General features: G+C 40.6%; 2 protein-coding genes across 2 annotated transcripts; both read left to right on the top strand.

The window, feature by feature from the left end:
- Window positions 1–234: 234 nt before the first annotated feature.
- RB195_015454 (uncharacterized protein) lies at window positions 235–3,086 on the top strand (the record flags this gene model as incomplete). The annotated part of the gene is made up of 2 exons (XM_064206180.1): window positions 235–299; window positions 2,906–3,086. 2 exons carry the CDS (start codon window positions 235–237, stop codon window positions 3,084–3,086), a joined length of 246 nt encoding a protein of 81 aa, XP_064062061.1.
- A 2,375-nt stretch (window positions 3,087–5,461) lies between these two features.
- RB195_015453 (uncharacterized protein) lies at window positions 5,462–8,851 on the top strand (the record flags this gene model as incomplete). Its single annotated transcript, XM_013436536.2, has 6 exons — window positions 5,462–5,591; window positions 6,126–6,248; window positions 7,279–7,390; window positions 7,506–7,585; window positions 8,026–8,182; window positions 8,596–8,851. The coding sequence occupies 6 exons, from the start codon at window positions 5,462–5,464 to the stop codon at window positions 8,849–8,851; spliced, it is 858 nt and encodes a 285-aa protein (XP_013291990.2).
- Window positions 8,852–19,019: the final 10,168 nt, after the last annotated feature.

Below are 19,019 nucleotides of genomic sequence, written 5' to 3'. Positions count from 1 at the left end.
TCTGTTTCAGGGATTTTTTTTTCCATATAAGGGATAAAAATGTCCATTTGTGACATGGATTTCAAATCGAATTCAGGAAAAGCGTGAGTGTTGAAAAAATATATGAATTGTTAACAAAAGTATAGAAATTACGAAAAACTATGAGAAATTATAAGAAAAAAAAACATTTCTTTCACTTGTACTCCGCTCTTGCTCTCCGAACAGATAAAAATTGGTTTCACAGATTTCACTGAAATGGAAATCTCACTTTGGAAGATCTACACCGCTCTAAACGGTCTTATGACATCGATAACGATATTGTGAGTTGCTAAGTAGAAGAAAACTAAGGACCAAGGATTGCGACTGAGTAGATCACTGAGACAGTTGTAAAAAAAATGGAGACAATGTCCTTGGTTGAGAAAACTATTTTTCAAAATTTCCCCTGTTGAAGTTGGTGCAAAAGCAGTCAGGGAGGGTGGGGAGTGCACTCGACGCAGCTTCGGTTGAACTGTAACACTGCGCAAAACGTCCATAAGGCACAAAAACTGTTCTTAATTGACAAATGTCTTTCCCATTTGAGAAGGTGATAGTTTACGGATCGATCGCTCATCACTGGAAGTGAGTAGTTAAGTTCCCCAAAAAGGGACCTAAAACCTAAGCGTTACTCGTAAAGCATCTATGTCATGCAGGCTAAAGCTACTCAGAGTTGAAACATCAGTAGTCCCAGCTCTGTGTTCCTTTTTTCTTAGTAGCTTCAACCTACACCTATCGTCGATCCTCTAATAAGGCTGATGCTTGGGTTTCCCGAGGCCTCGAGTGACTCAGCTATTCACTTCCAGTAATGACCTGTTGACTGATCAACTACTGCTTTTTCAAATCCTTTTCTGCATTTCAAATGGGAAAGCCATCTGTCACTTAAAGGCATCACCCCACGAATCTGAGGTGGTACGGATTTCAGGTGGAGTACTCTAAACGGGATCGTAGATTCTGGAGAGAGGGGTGATTCCCTCCATTCCTCCCTGCATCAGTGGAAACGGACAACCCCGGAACGCTGTTTCTTACGACGTCTTCAATTGCAGTGCGCCACCCTTGCGCCGCCCCCGCCTGGGATTCGTCCGAATGGGTTTTCGACGGATCGCAGGCGAGGCGGAGTTGGGGGGAGCGCAAACGTTCCGCATTGCAACATAAGCCGTCATTAGAAACAGCATTCCGGGGTCGTCCGTTTCCACTGATACAGGGAGAAGTGGACGGAAGCACCCCCCGTACTATCACAGCTTTGTGGGGTGATGCCTTTAACCTACACATCGTGGAAAATCTAATAAGGCTGATTCTTAGGATCAGCGAGGCCTCGAGTGACTCAGCTATTCATTTCCAGTAATGACCTGTTGACTGATGAACTATTTCCTTTTTAAATCCTTTTCTGCATTTCAAGTGGGAAAGCCAATTGTCACGTAAGAACGTTTTTTGTACTCTGCGAACTCAAAAGTGCAGTTCAATTAGAGCAGCGTCGAGTGCCCTCCCCCCTCCCCATCCAACCTACTACCTTTCCACTTTCCACCTCAAAGTTCGTCTTCGGATCGGAAACGAACTTATGCAATCTTCTAATATTACAAATGGACCTTAATTGATTAATATCTAGTTATTACCTACCATAGTGAGTTAGTGTTTCCAGAACTTTTTCTTTGTTTCTCTGTCAAAGCACTGCGTGAAGCGATAAGCGATGAAGCAAAATTAGCGATAGGAGCACGATGTTGGCGGTATTGACCCGAATTGTGCGTGCAAGCAGCGATGCTGCTCTTCGACTCACATTTCGCTTTTTTTCTTTTTGACGGGAAACTCTTTGTCCTTTCTTCTCTTCCACCAGCACAAAGCTTCTCGATATTAAGTAGCTCAAGCTTCCATTTGTTGTTGTTGATTTCTGTCGAGCTCTTATTGTGTCGAGTTCTTAGCTGACTTATCTTTTTACTTCCTTTCGATTCCGGTCGGCTTCTACGACATTCCGTATTGATTTGTATCTTTTTTTGGTCTCCTACCTACGAAGGATAAAGTGCACGGCGTTGATCAATACCTATGGAATGTGCGTATTGTCCGACTTCAATTCAGAATCGTTTGAGGTTTATGGACGCGCGCAAAGTCTTAGAATGAATTGCGGGGTTTAGTCGATGTGCTAAGACAGTGTTTTTATCCTTCCAGAGGAATCTGGTACCAATTCGTTAACTCCGAAGAGGTGCAGGGGTTGGTTAGCATTAGAGCGGTTTCGAACCATCAATCAAACAAGAGCAGTCAGAAATCTTCCAACTGCACTACACCCGTTTGCCTCCGTAAATATAGAATCACAATTTTATAAAGTAAATACATTTATTTATTTGTTTATTTACTTATTTATTCACATACACGACTGATGCACCAAAAACAGAAAAAGAAAACACATTTGTCTAAGTCAGAACATTGTAAAAGTTGGTTCTTACAGTATGCATATTGTAGATTAGATAAGTTTTCATCCAAGTTGACGTTTCTGGAAAGGAAATTTGGTCTAAACTTTCGCTCCCATACTTTTGCACCACCCTGTACTTCAGGAGAAAATGTAGTTGAGTAGGTGGGGGGCAACTCTGCTGCTGCCTTATTTCTCGACGCTCTAACTTACTTTTTTTCTCTTAATAACTTACATGTCTTAGAACCTCTAAGACTAATGCTTAGAGGTTCTAAGATCTTAACGCCTCTGGGTGCCCTCCACCACACTACATTTTACTCGAACTTTATTGATAATCAACCCTTGATGTGGTTTCCGAAGTTGTGACATGCTTTCTTCGAAAAATCGAGTGACATAGCATCACTGTGATGTCTCAGTTGTTAACGCAACGTGAAAGGTCAGATAAGAATATACGATCACCTCCGGAATTTTTGTTCCTTTCGCCTCACTCTGCAGCTATCACGTGTTCATACTTTCCGATCGACTGACATCAGCTTGTGTTATCAGCCGATGTAAGGAGACAAAGTGCATGGAAAATGTGACAGCCAGCGCACCTTCGCAAATCAAAGGTCAACTTACTGGTGGACTCGCATTCCTTGCTGTGTCCAGAATTAGGGCTCTAACCGAGACCGCATAACTATGAAGGGTACAGGAACATTATAGTGCCTCCGTGTTTTTGGGCAGGTGTAGCGGTAAAAGGTTCCTTCGCGAATGGACGATCGATCGATAGTTCGGAACCGTTTTAGTGCCGAACAAGTATTTAATCATTCATGGGCCGATTAGGTATTTTCGTTGGTGAACCTCAAACGATTCTGAATTGAAACAAACGCGTTGGCGTATTCCAAGCCGATTGATTAACGCCAGGACCTTACCTTTTGTCCTTATCCATGTCTTTAACACACGTGGAACCTAGAGTTTTTCTCTTGTTTTTTTTTTACTTCTCGCATACGACCAACTACTGGATCGTATTGTCCCCGTGTTTCCCGGTTATATTGTCCAACGTCTCCTTCAGATCACTTCCAGGAACGCTGTATAAGATACAGTCGGGTCAAAACGGCATAAATCACGAGTGTAGTTGCGGTGTATTTGCGTACGGGCTCGAAACGGCGCGGTGGGAGCCGCAGTTGGAGCCGAGTTGGGTCCGTCGCAAACTGCAGCGATGGGTGGTCCCAGCAAGGTTTTCACCATCCTACTAACCGCTACGCTCTACCGAAGGGCCACGAGAGAAACCGAGGCCGAACCGAAGGAGTACGCAATTGCGTATGCGGCCTACATTTCTGCCCTACTATGCACACGTTTTTTTCTACATTCATGACGAAAATTAACTGATCTTCCTCGTCGATCTTCCTGAATTACACCCTCCAGCTATCCATTCGTGCACAAATCGCAACATTGAAGATCTCATACTATACTCCCCGCCCTAAATTGCAGCGCGCACTGGTTCTTTTTCACGTAACTAATTTACTCTACCCTACTATGTACATACAACGTGCTGCTTGCAAACTATTGTCACGACTCCATAAAGTTCTACGAAGTTCAACGAATTTCTCAAAGGTTTCCACTAATGAGTTTTAAGCCGACCTTGATATGTTTTCGCCTTATTTGCGTACTAAACTCTAATAATAAGCTCACAGTACTCCATTAACATTTTGGATTATCCTCGAAAAAAAAAATTCCATGTAGCGACGGTAGGGGTTCTCCAATAAATGTTCCGAGAAATCTCATTCCGGATCGGAGGCCGTTTTCTTTTGACCTGGAACTTGAAATCCAAATCGTTTGCTCGTGATCACTTACGACCCAGCGATGCCGCTTCGATTCCGAAGAAGTGTAGTTCACGTGGGTGTACTTTGCTCTAGAGTGAAATTCACGGGCAAAAGTATACTTGCACGTTTGTTATGAGTTCAGAAAGTGTGTAATCGGATACGTGGGAAACTACAGACAAAGTAGTGCAAGGTTCACCATGGATCAATACGATGAGTGGTCACGACGACGGTGGTTAACGAATGTCGGACGACCCGCTCACGCTTTTCCCTTTATCTCCCGATTTATCGTCGTTTTTGCTGATGGTCACAACATCGCTAGGAATCCAGTAGTCATATATGCTCATTGCCCTTTTGCATATTTTTTCGAGGACTTCTTACCTCTCTTTCTCTTTCTCTTTGTTTTATTTCTCCCTCTTACATTCCTTCTCTTCCTCTCCCTCACTAATGACTAATATATGTAAGCGCATATCCTAGCTAGCTACGCACACCGTTGGATTATCTCTGGTTTTTAAAATATTTTATTTCTGCCCACTGTCATGTGATCATTTATTGATTGTACTGTATCGGAATCATGGAATTTGCTCCGGTCCGATTTAGCGTTCCCCTGAGAACTGAGGAAATCTGCTAGAAAATTGCACAATTCTGAAAATTGTAGTAAATTTGAGAATTTTGTCAAAAATGATGCACTAGACTTCTAGCACGCAAATATAGTTACTGGTTATTGTGTTCGCCCACGCGACCGCGACGCATCCGCGGCGTTTCTTGCTGTTTCTGATCTCCGCCTTTACCTCAGCCAAACTCGCATTGTGCTCTTTCAGGGGAAAATGAGTCCCAGCGCCTAAACATACGTAAACGCAAAACTGCAGTTCGTAATACTAGGTTGAAATAATTATTTGAAAATAGTTGTAAGTTAATTTTAAAAGACTACAACTTTATTTTTTCTCAGTTTTCTGTTTCTTTCTTTTTTAGCATTCAATTTCCGGAAAAAAATCTAAACACTACGTTTATGATCTGTATTTGGGTCTTTTGTGGCCTTATCCTTTTCCGAACCTTCTCTATCATGATGAACTTTTGCCACCATTACCGTATTTGCTTACAATTTTTAATAATATATGTAAGAGAAATTTGACTTTATTGTGAGTTCCAAATGCTCATCACAAATAATCCCGCCATTTCTTTCGTAGGATTATCTCGATTTTTCCAGAAATTCTGATTTTGATCTCAGTTTAAGTGCTGTGTGTTTCAGGCAATGTGTATGACATTCATATTTATAAGCGATGATCCTAACTCGAAATATCAACTGATTATTCTCAATAATAGGGATGAGTCCCTAGACAGACCTACGCTTGAACTCGATTGGCGAGACGGCATTCTTAGCGGTAAGATCTAGAACTTTTTTTTATTTTTGCAGCTACGGTGTTTTAAATAGTTCTTAAAATTGTCCTTTGAGTGATTAACATGGAAATATTAGCAGTAAACAAGTGAAGTAAACAAGTAAGAAAGGGCTAGTATATAATCTAATCACAAGTACGGATTGCACCCCGACGTGCCCCGCTCCGACTTCCGCTTTTTCCACTCTCTCGAAAGCACTGCTCACACAGTTAAGGACTTTAAAATCCCGATTGTCTCAAATCTGTTGAGTTTTTGTTGTTGTTTATGTTTTTCAAAGATCAGCAAGAGGACTCATTGCTAAAAATGCGTACAGGATCTGCTGAAACGTCGAAGGCAGAGGATCACAACATGCACAAGTGAACAAACGCTATCAATATTGCTCTATAATAGAAAAAAATCTGAAACTGCTGCTATGGAGCGTTAATTCATTATTTTATGATTCTACACAATATCAATAAAAAAAAACAGTGGATGTTAAACAAGTGGAAAGTGTAGGAAACATTTAATTTTGTGATTTCCAGGAATTGATATCCAAGATCCCGCAAGGGGGACATGGTTCGGCACGAACAGATCGGGTAAAGTTGGAATTCTACTGTCAATTACACAGCCAGCTTCTACGAAGAGAAAAGGATGTCCTAGCAGAGGTGCGAAATCCATTACATGCATGAAATCCAGAAAATTTGCATATAAAAAAATTTCAAATACATTATTTTTTCTTCGCCTAAACATGTTGCTATTGGAATGCAAAAAAATCTTTTTAGAAAATTCCCGAATGATTTTTCATTTTTTTAAAGTCAGTTATCAGTGAAGTAACCACTTCTCACCTTTCTTAGACGTTCTCACCCGTAAGAGTAACTTTCTCTAATCCCCCTTTCTCTCTAAATCTAATAATCCTACACTATCTCGCTTTTCCGACGCCGTCTGCGCTCTCCTCTGCGCCCACACTCTCTCAGCAGATGATAAAGTAAACTGCTTTTTTCGTGTTTATATAGGCGCATTAATTGATTCTGCCAATTTTACTGGTCCACTGCCGTAATTTCTACTCGATCTTGTTTTAGGTTTAGCAAAAAAAATTTTTAGTGGCTTTTGTAAACCCTGATTTGAACATCATGTTGAACATCTTCATGTTGAACCGAAATTTTGACTTCACCGTCGTTGTACACCAATTTACTGGTCCACTGCCGTAGTGCAACTTTCGTCTTTGGCTTTTCAAGCCTGACTTACGTAGGCGTAGTGGCTCGTAGCGGGACCCTCGTTGGCTCTAATCAAGCTCCGGGGTTGAGCGAAGGACCCAACGCACCGACTTGGAGCGCGACCGATTACGCAATTGCACCACAGGTGATTTTGGCCAAATTACAGAAAAACAGCGTCGATCTCTTTGGCTTTTTTTCCAACAATATCTGAAAAAAACAGAAAATAGACATCTTTGTAGGATTTTTTTGCATTAAACGAACTGAGTATGGTAGTTCAGTAGAGTAATTTGAGGGTATCTTTAAAAAAGAGAATAATAGAATACGGGATTAGGAGAAACCAGGTGGGATTTGCTTTTACGAGCAAAGAGCCCCTCTCCCCCTCCCCCATTCGCATTCACCGAAGAACTACCATTAGTTTTTAACCTTATTATATCTTAGTTTTTCTTTACTTCCTGGTTCATTCATCAAATCACTGATTCAGGTGCTATCGCTAAGGATTTTCTTGCGACATCGAACTCGACCGCACAATACTTCGAAGAACTATCGAACAAAGCTCATCTTTACAATGGTTTTCAGTTTTTGGCTTTGAATAGGTCTGTATTTTCTACTTCTTTCTCCTTCTTTCTACTTTCTATTTCTCTATTTTCTTTCTATGATTAGATTACTCTGCAGTCTTTCACAAATTTTTGAATTAAATACAGTTTTTAGGAACGATCGTGACACTTATGAGATGCGTTCATTAACCAATATGTATGTTGATGATGTTAAGACCAGAAAATGGCCTCCAGGTATGAAGCTGTTTTTATTGATTGACTTTGAAACGATTAAAAAGAAGTGGGTAGTTGAACTTCTTTAGCATAATAATGTTTCGAAAGGAAAAAATCCAACAATTTCAATTGTGTGGGTCACGCAGTTGTCAGCATAATTGTCAACAACAATGAATACTGAAAATATGTCACTGACTTCAGTATTTGTTGTTCAGTACAAGTAGTCTTCGCGAAATTCACTAGACATATTCTTGGGTGTGTAATTTTTTGCTTTTGCACGTGGAAACGAAAAATAATCAGTTTATTTTCGAAATTTTCTTCTGGAATATCCATGATACAGGTGCGGGTGTAGCTACGTATGTGTGAATTTATACGTTGATTTGTAAAACGTTCAAAATAAAATTTAATTTAGATCGAAAATTTAATTTTTTTCCCAATTTAAATAAAGTTTTTATTTTCAGGCACATACGTATGGGGAAACAGTCCTCCTGAGAAGCCGTTCCTGAAGGTCACCGAAGGTAGAAAACTTTTCGAAAAACTTGTTTCATCACTAAATAATGGGACCAAAGTCGAGGAGATTATCAAGCGATTGTTGGAAATCGCTACGAACGACGTGAAGTGAGTGGACATTAAAATTCCAATAATTCGCCTCTATTTGGCTTCGTCTCGTTAGAAAAAGCACTTGGAGTAGAAGTTTCGTTTGAAAAAATAAACTCGCCCTCCAGGGGACCTCAGTGTCGTGCCGAGACAGATCTGGAATAGTCCGGTCAAAACGACGTGAAGTTCGTTGCAGTTGCGTAAGTGGCCGCGGTGGATCGAGGGGGTCCCTCGCCAGCGCCACTCATGGCTGCAGTTAGCGTCGGTCCCACCTTGATCACGACCGCAAGTTCCATCGCGCCGCTTCGAGCGCAGCGGCTTACGCTACTGCAGTGCACTCCTTGTCGTTTCGACTCGACTATACTAGGGCGTAAACTCCGCCCACTTCGAACACTCTATGCCTGAAATGCACTGTCTTCACCGTGTTCATTTAGGCATTGCCCAGATCCACAAATTGCCTTACAAACCGGGATGCCTCTGGAAAAATACCAATACTTCTGTTCGATAATGGTGGAATTCCCCTTGGATTTGTTGCGATACGGGACGAGATCTCACAGCATACTGATAGTCAGCAAAGAAGGCGATGCGACCTTCTATGAGAAACGAATGGCGACACCACCACAAGGAGATCGACCCGCCGAATGGGCGGAGAAAACGGTGACTTTCCATTTAGAGCAGATGAGGAACTGATTTCGAGGAGTAGAAGTGTATGCAATGCTCTGCTGTTCGCCCATGACTGTTTTATTTGCCAAATTGTACAAATTATGTTGAGAGTTTATTGCTTTACTGTTATGCCGACAGAAATAAATTTTTATTAATTTTAATTATTGTCATTGATAAATGCAAAATTTTAAATAGAAATAAAAACAAGAAATTAAAAAAGAACTTTTTTAAGAGGAATTATTGGCAGTTATTTGTTTACACACACATATTAGCAGCCGAGTATTTCACTTCCCTTAAAGGCATCACCCCACGAATCTGAGGTGGTACGGATTTCAGATGGAGGATTCGTATGAGGGATAGTAAATTATGAAGAGGTGGGTGATTTCGTCCATTTCTATCATCACCCCCCCCCCCCCCCCCCCTCTCTTCATAATTTACTATCCCGTATACGAATACACCACCTGAAATCTGCACCACCTCAGTTTTGTGGGGTGATGCCTTTAAATTTCACAGGAACTCCCATCGAATGGAGGCGTCAAGTGTGTCGCTGCGGATGGTTGGAACAGATCTATTTTAGCTTTTAGATCTATTTTTTCTCACCTATCAAGATGACTTTACAGTATCCTCTTCTATGGAGCATAGAGTGAACCTCGAATTGATCTCGAATTTACTCCAACGTCATCGTCAACGAATCAATGGTCCATTGGTTGGTCGCTCGCTGGCGTTGCGTCCGGCTCCGCGTCTGGGAGAATTCCCCGCTTCAGAAGCAGGCGCTAGCGTTATTGTGCCTTATTCGACATGTTATTTTTGTTGGACCTTAGCTTTGTTTTAAATTCTTTAGGGCTTTCAAAAGTGGTTCATAATCGTTTTACTGCAGATCCGTAGAGGTGAGACAGAATATTTAGGGTCAAAACGATATGAAGAACGGTAGAGTCGCGTAGGTGGCTGCGTTCGAAGCGGGGCGGTGGAGATGGCGATTTAAGTCGAAATGGGACCATCGCAAACTGCAGCGATGAGAGGTGCTACGAGAGGTCCTCCTTCGATCCTAACCGCTACGCTACAGCGCTTTCAGCCACTTACGTAACAGCACCGGGCTTCAGATCGGTTTTACTACCCTACTATACACTTATGACGCACCACCTCGACTAAACACACAGCACAAACAGCGGCTTCCGCAGCGTCAAAATGAAGACTTCTGTTAAGAATAAATACCTTTTCTGAGAACCTCATATTTTTCATTTCACTTCGTTTTTAAAAACATTCAAAAATATGGGAATTCCACTTGTTATCAATGATTCACGCTTCTAATTTGTTCTTTGTTCCCATGAAAGGGAGCTTTTTAAGAATTATTACTTATTATTGCCAACTCAGTTAACTGTGTCCTGTGCAGTTATTTAAAGCAGCTATCGATCAACTGAGATTGACAAGCTTGATGATAGCAATGACTCCTCGAACCGAGTTCCATAGAACAGAGTGTTCATGCGGCACGAAAAACAATTCGAACGGCACCATTCGAATTCCCAAGTATCTCCGACAACGTTCGATATCGGTGACATACGAGAAAAATTTATTTGTTATCGTTTGTCGGTTCCAGTTCTCCAATCTTACCACCCATTTTCATTCTGTACCTAACATCTACTCCTAGAGACCACAGTTATTTGTTTTGAGGATTTCTTTCCTCTTCCAGTTATGTACTACGATTATTAGCCTTTATCTGCTATTTTATTTACTGCTCATTCTCTCATTATTGGACGGTGAAAAATTGACAATTAATGGTAGCACTCACAATGAAGATGTTTTCGTGACAAATAAATAATTTGTTTGACTAATTTCTATTTAACTTACTTTATTTCATTCGTTTTATAAGTTGCAATGAAACTCCAAAGTGAATCAGAACAAGACCCGTTCAAACTAAGAAAAACAAGAAAAACAAAATCCGAGTTCTATTTGGTCCTGTTGAAAAAATTTAACGGGATCTGTTGAAAAAAAAAACAAATATATGTAGCCGATGTCAAAAACCTTTGCAATTTCGTGGTGAAATAATTCGCTTTTAAAATTTGGTGTTCATTTGTTTGTATGTGAATTTGCGGTGACCCACCGTCCCAGTGCATGAATGCTGGAATTAAAGGCATCAACCCACGAATCTAGGGTGGTGCGGGTTTCAGGTGGGTTATGCGTACATGGAGTCGTATATTGTGGGCAGACGGATGATTTTGTCTATTTCTTTTTCTTAATTGCCGTAAAAAAAACGGCCCGGAAGATACGGCTTCGAGCGTTCCGGCGCGCTACTTTCTACAACGAGTTCGACTGGAGCGCGCCAGCCTTGTGCACGCGCCGCATTTTCCGGTCTGGTTTTTACGGCAATTGGGAAAAAATGGACGGAATCACCCTCCTCTCCGTAATCTACTATCCCGTATACGAATACTCCACCTGAAATCCGCACCACCTCAGATTCGTGGGGTGATGCCTTTAAAATCTCCTGTTCACTTGTTACGCCTACTTTGTTCATCTACCTATTTCAATATGCGGTGACCCGCTTTTCCAGAGCACAGGTTTCCTGCAAACTCCCTCAAACGCATGAATGCTGAAATTAAAACGCTGGGTCCTATAGCGGTTATTTCCTCAGTTTCCTCCAACACATCTTCTTTTATCTCCCCTCTCATTCCATCAACCATCCTTACAGTAGTTCAGCGGTTATGTTTATTTATTTTCGACAAAAGCTGTACTTGTATGAAATACTCCTTAATCAAGAAATGGAACCGTTTCTTGATTGCATTTCGATGAAAAAACGTGGCACAACTTATACGTTGGATATCACAGAAATTTTGCAAGAAGTTTTTATGTACTGCAAAAAAAGTAGCGTGAAACAGTTGCCTTACCATCCATCAGTGGATCGTCATTGATCCGCGCCAATCAATAGTCGGTGGTCTCTTCTACACGCTCAGTTTTTTTTTTTTTTTTTTGAATTCTGTAGTCGTCTTGGAGTTAGAAGGTACAGAACAGCTGTAGGTGTAAATTGTTGCCACATGTGGATCGTTACGGTAATCTATGTAGTTGCACTCTTAGCCATCATAGCTTCCATGCTATTACTATTGATTATATGATTATTGATTACTATAACTAGTGTTGATTCAAAAATCAACGAAAATCAGAGAAAAAAAAGCTCCCTCGAAGGGCATGTTACATAACGCTGGAGTCTCTTCTTTGCGCAACATAAAATTTAAAAAAAAACGCTATCACCTATGCATCAACCTCATATACGACCTATGATCAAAAACTTTTTAAGAATGATTACTGTATTTCATATGTTCTGTCTTAAACGAAATGATGTGTTCTACAAAAAAAATCTACTATGTCTGGTCTGAGAGGGTCATTAGTTCAGTGAAATGGAAAGAACCTTAATCCTTTATTTTAAAGCTTAGTTCAGATATTCTTCCTAAAACTGAATTCTGAGCAACGAACGATGGAAATTTTTACTGCGCATGTGAATGTTTTTGCTATCATTGATCAAGAGAAGAAAATTTCACATTTCATCCAGCCCTACACTTGGAAACGGAACCTTTCGGATTTTGTACAACGACTGCCCGTTTCATAGCTCAGAGACCACAGCTGTTCCCATATTTTTTTTGTTTTTCTTGAGATGTCTCGTGCTGATTGTGCCGGCACAATCAACTAAAGGATTGGGAATTTTCCGCAGTGAAAACAAAACTGCTTGAAATTCTCACATTTTTATGGGATGAAATTCGAATCCCTCCTGCAAAGATTGTAAAGTGCAGCTGGACGGAGCATTCCTGTTCCATTCATCAATTGGTTCATTCCCAAACTTGGAAAATTTCTATCGATTAGGTTTTTATCTCGAACTAGGAGTAATATTTTTCATTTTTCATACATTATTTTTTCTTCCACATTTATGCCGAAATTAAATGAGATTAAATGATCACTGCAGTGCTACCCCTACCGCTAAATTCTGTAGAATATTATACTATTACCCGTTTTATGGCATTTTCTCTCCGGATATATTTGAACGATGTTATCCGCACCATTATTGAGTGGAAGCATTACTTGTATCACCTGTGCTCTCGGTGTTCGCCGATTTGCTCGAGCTGGCACCAGAAATACTTTCATTCGTTCCGATCGCAAGAGTTGCCCAGTGTCTTCTCGTCTCCCGAAGACTCTAACAGCACTGTGTCTTTCTTTGATGGACCTCATGAAGAGGTCGGACCATCGGATAGGTGGTCTCCTGCAGTGCGTTTGATGTTGCGTGGTATCCAGTCGCTCAGTCGGGTTCTGGTCCAGCGATTGTTGTTGAAGTGCATTACGTTCCCGGTCCACCTACTTTTATAGTAGGGTCAAAACGACATGAATCGCGTACGCAATTGCGTACGTGGCTTCTCTTGAATCGCTTTGATGGGGCGCAGCGGCTGGGAGCGTGGTGAAACCCTTGGTGGCACCACCTATCCCTGCAGTTTGCGACGGTCCCACCTCGGTCCCAACTGCTGCCTCCACCGCGCCGTTTCGAACACGTGCGCAAATGTACCGCAACTACACTCGTGATTCATGTTTTGACTCGACCATACTTTCCTTATTATATGCGGCAGCGTCTCTAATCTCCGATCATTGTCGTGGAATGAACTTCCAATCCCCCTCTCATTTTTGTGAAGCGAAATACTCCTAGCATCACCCTTGCAATTGAGCTTTTATGATGCTGAACGCATATTTCTTCTGCTTAAGAAACGCTCAGGTTTCTAAAGCATAAGTCAAAACAGGAGATACGATGTGCTAAGAAGGTGAGCACGAAGCTGAGAGTTCCTGGTCTTTTTCACTCCATCTTCGATGTTCCTATGCGCTCCCCAAGCCGCTCGCTACTTCATATCCGTCTACGTTATGTGATATATCCACTATTGGGACGGATGTAGTGGAGTCAGTAAGAGGTTCTCCTGCATGATCCACGGTTCAAAACAACCCTTCCGGCAACCAAGCCTCTTCTAGTCGATAAATTAGTACCAGACTTGTCTGAGAGTATAAAAACGCTGACTTGACTCATCATTTTCCCTCGAAGGCCGCTTTAAGCCTGGTCACGCGTTATTAGCCCTGAACCGACTCTGAATTGAATTCGAACGCACCTGCACGTCTTCATAAGAATCTGTCAGTGTCATGGACTTTGCAGTTCATCGAACTCTTGTCTATTCAATGCAACAAAAACTCTCGTGAGGATTGTAGAGGATTTCCAGCTGAAAAAAAACAGTATTACACTAAAAAGAGTGTAAGATTTCGTTGGAAGTCTGGCGTAGTTATGAAGACGTAAATGAGGAAAGATGAGAAAGAAAGATGACGAAAGATGAAGACGTTCTTGTCGCCATGAAACAGCTCCAGTGCTGAGTTCACGCTTCTGGATTTTGGTAATGCTTTGAGAAAGTACCTTAAATGTTTTATTTATAAACTATAGTTGTATGGCACTCAGTATTAGTAAAGTAGTGTGTAGAGTCGTCGCCGAACCCGTTCATACGACGTGACGCGCCGCTTCCCCGGCAGAGGCGCCCGGTGTTCGATAGCGTGATCTCCGTATCTGAACGATCAACGACGATGAATTCCTCTGAATTTTTTTCTGAATATCCGGTAATTTTTTTCCTTTCATGTAATTTTGTCTGTATATGTTTACTTCAAAGTAAAAATCGTAGTGAAAATTGTCTCCGTTTCCATAATTCTTTGTATTTCTTTCTTGTCATCTCCTCCACGATTTCGACCGATAGATTTGAATTTCTATGCTATTTACCTCTTGAACTCTCATATGAGGCCATTCTTGACAACTGCTGACTTCATTTCAAAAAATAACTGAAACCTTATTTGAATGTTTGCTACCCTTCTGTTTACTTAAGTAGCGAATATTGATGCGAGTGACAGAATTCAGCAGTTGGATCAATATCGATCAATATCGATAAATCAGTGGCTGAGTAGTAATAATCCAAAAAAGAGTCTAATTTTTCATTAAATTGGAGAAAATGGTATCTGAAAGAGGGTCCCTTTCAGGTTTTTGGTCGAAGTCTCAAAATCACTTCTAGTGAATTTCTATGGTGTCTCCCGGATATTTTCTTAATTTTCGTTATTTTTTCCTTTCTGTTGTTACGTTCCGCGACAAAGTAAACATAATTTTTTATTAGTTCATTAGTCATTGTTTATTTAGTTTTTATTTATACTATTGTATATTTCATTTTATTTTATTCTTGTGTTATATTTATTTTATTTTATTCATTATTTTACATTTATTTTCTTATAATTGTTATTCATTGAGCAGGTTTTAAAGGAACTTGGCAAGAATCTCAATTTCCTCTTTGAAAACGAGCGGTGTGCAAACGATTTTGCATCCGACCACCATCCGTCAGTTTATCACGTCTTTTTAAATAAACGACTATGGACGGAGCCGAGATCGATGGTTTAAAACTTCTCACGAAAACGAAATTCTACGTGTTATCGATCGATCGCCTTTGCATGCGATGCCCGTAATGTGGCTGCCAACGGAAAAAAATCTACCTAAAAAATACTGCGCATATTGCATCTCTCCCACAGAATCGCTGTTGTGCTTTTTCAACCCAGATATTGGTGGGATGCCATTTCTTTTAACACAACACATTCATTTTTGTTAGGGGTGTGGATCACTTTTTTATGATTGTATATCTCTTACTATTTTAATACTCTTGCTTTTACACTTTCTTAAACTACGTAATGTTTTAAAGTTTTTGCTGTATGATATCTATGCCGTGTTTCTATGCTTCTTCCCACTCATTCTTTGTTTTTCCTACTCTTTTCATTGAAATTTAAAGGAAACGTGTCATGGAATAGACGTGGTTAGGAAATCTGTGAAGAAATATAGAGTTTAGGGTGTAGGTTACGAGTATGAGCGAAGCCACCAACAGTCGTCCCTAAAAATCACCTGGGAAACCGCCTTAGTTCCTACGAGGTACGTTAGAACGCGCCACCTTTGCACATGCTCCGATACCCTTGACAGCCTATTCATTGGTTTCACATGAAACCTCGGTGGTTTTGACCGCTCGCTCGTGTTCCACGCACCTCATTTGAACGACGCCGTTTCCCAAATTTTCCCCTATCCGGTCTTTGAGAGTTTTCGACCGCGCAGATCACGAATAGAACACTGATTTTATAAGAACTGCTTTAGGCATCAGAAATCGGCAAGACCAAAATCACAAGTGAATTAATTGTCTTCAGCATTTTATTGTAAAAAAACGTTTAAAAAAACGAACGGGAAAAAGGACGCTAACTTTGTAAGTGTACATACACAACGTAAACAAAAGCGGGTATAATCGAGCCTCGTCCTCCTTGCCGAACTCTTGGCGCCAAAGGACCTCTCGAAAATAATCGTTGTAACGATTGCCATTAATTCCGAATCTCTTCTTAGACATCATCTGCAGCTTCTGGCAATGCGATTTAATGTGAGCACCGTTCCCCAGACTCACGAAATTCAAGTGCTGATTCATGCAGAGTGTTAGTAATTATGCGGTAGCGAGGCGGTGTTGTTGCACGTGGCCCAGCTGTTAGGAACAATATTTCCCTGTTCCTGGCATAGCGTATGATTTTCATTCCTTCGCTTCAGAATCACTGGAAAGGAATAACGAAACTCTTCTTCACTCCTACCAAACAACCAAAAGTCTTTTTTCACAACCGTATCCGTACCGTACTTTCGGCGAGAAAGCAAGGCCTCATCAATTTGCAAGCGATCTTCAACACCGCCAATACGAATTTGATTTTGCCTGTAGTGCATCGAAGGAATGAACCTGTAACGCAAACTTTTAAGTTTGTGTCAGGAGTCGTTGAAAAGCAACTTACCTAAAGTTCTAGAAACAACGGACAATCAAAGTGTGCCTAATGCCAAGCTCATCAGACTAGATAGTGCGTTATACATAAGAGTCCATGATCGTAGCGTTTTTCACAGGTGCGCGATTGGTGACACACCCACATTTTTTCAGAGCTCTTAAGGCTCTGAAAAAAAGAAAAAGCAGAAAAAAAAAGAAAAAAAAGAGAAGCTCTTAGGGTTAGCGTAAGTTTCATATTCCTTGACCACACTTCAAAGTCACTCTCCCTCAGTTCAAATTTTCTACATAAGTCCTTCAATGTAAATCCCATCAATTCGTTTAGTCGAGTGTTCATCGTGAACACTGCTAGAGTTGCTAGAGACAGCATGCCCAGCCCAGCTCTAGGTTTGTGCCAAATGGGAACCGCACGCGTACGCGACGCGTCAGTGGGGTTCGCCAGCCACAACTGCCAGGACAATAACTAGGATTGATTTCCAGTACTTAGAGCGGTTCTCCCATTAAATAAACGTTCTATTCGTAATCAGAGGAGACGAAACCCCCTAAGGGATTTCATCGGAAAGAATTGGTGTGTGGTACCATAAGTTAAATATTTCCGATGTTCCTAATCTACACGCGTAACTCTATGTTTTCCAACAAGGCCATACACTACGTCCACTTTGTGATATACGATACCTTTGACTGTACTGACTCCCTTTAAGATTTCCCTGCAAGAATTTAATTTTCGTTCCTTGTTCTTTTTCCGTTTCTTTTTCGACAGGGAAAACTTCTACGGGACGTCTGGTCTTGTCGTGACAACTGTTCCATTCCTGCAGAAGAGTTATGTGCTTTCGAATGTTCCATCGAATCATTCACGTAACACGCTGAGAAACACTTTTTGGCGTCATAATAGCACAAAGAACGCTTACAGAACAAAACGGAAGTACAAATTACTGCTGTCAATGGGGGCTATAGTCAGGGGCCATTAAGAGAGCGACGTGCTACGTCACAAGGCAACTCGTCCGTTTGGGCACGTGGGGTCCGCTTCAGCGCTTCTGCATTGACGTATTGAACAATAGCGGTGTGATCAGCAACGTGACCACGGCGTGAACCAACGATGAAGCGAGCTTTCTGAAAGAACATATCCTCTGATTCACTTCAATGCGTTTTGAAGGCAGTTTTGATGCTAGAACTAGGTACAAGTGATTTTAATGTATCACAGTCGAAGTAAAGTACTTTTTCGGTTTAGTAATTATCTGAATTCCTCTAAGAATAGGTGACTTTTCAATACAAAGCTAATTTCTCTATAATTCTACTATAATCTCAATTAAAAAAAAGAAAAATCCAAAGTTTATAAGTTTGCGATTGGATGTTATAGTGTGGAATATAAAAAGTCGTCCCAAATAACAAATTCACGGAAATCTTCAAAGTATTTGTCAACTACTTTCTCAATGATAGTTTTCTAGCTTTTGTACTAGCAAATAATAATAATAATAATAATAATAATAATAATAATAATAATAATAATAATAATAATAATAATAATAGTAATAATAATAATAATAAGCAATAATTGCTCACTTGGTGTCTATCATAGTCTTGGAATCTTTTGCTTCAGTTTCGGTCCGGATTTAGCTCTGCGGATTTATTGCGTAGTCTTAAAACTACAAAGAACTTCTGAATCAACGAAGCAGAATATTTTGCAGGAACTATTTCTGACTCTTAAAGATCCTGACTTCAACCAAGATACAATACTCATTTTCAAAAAGACACTTTTCTCCTTTAGATTATGTATTGAGCCGATAAATCGTTGTGGCAGTTCTCTTTTGGAACGTTTGAAGAAAAAGAACCGTGATGGGACAGTACGTTTCTACTTATGTGCTATCAAAATAAGAAAGGCTAAACGTGTCCTGCAAGGAGCCACTGCTGTTTTACTCGTTCTAAAAAAAATTCCATTCCAGACATAATGAGCACACATCGTATTTTAAAGAAGTAGGAAAACTAGTCATAAGTAGTGGAACGCGGTTGGCAAGGAGTTCTATGCCCCTTTATTTGTTCGCGACATCTGGCTATCATCTTTTCTTGTCCTTCTGAGAATATTCGTCGGTCGCCATGACCTTCGATTTTTTTGTGTACGGTTTTTTCTCTGGAATTTCAAGTAAGAGGCGCTGAAATCCTCTAAAAAGTCGAGAGGACAGCGAAAAGTCTATCGATTGTGATGGTATAAAATAACCAGTCTGAATTAACCAGACTTACACTGTGATCAGTGGAGATCGAAAGTAGTGGCACTTTCTGTTAACTGAATTTTTCTTTTTCTTGAAACTTGTTTTCTCCGCTCTTTTTCTAAGAATTTTGGACATTGATGAAAGATTTACACTTGCATTTCTTCGCTA

The sequence above is a fragment of the Necator americanus genome, chromosome V (assembly GCF_031761385.1).
Source record: "Necator americanus strain Aroian chromosome V, whole genome shotgun sequence".
In the NCBI taxonomy this organism is placed as follows: Eukaryota; Metazoa; Nematoda; class Chromadorea; order Rhabditida; family Ancylostomatidae; genus Necator; species Necator americanus.
This window is presented reverse-complemented; position numbering and strand designations above follow the sequence as displayed.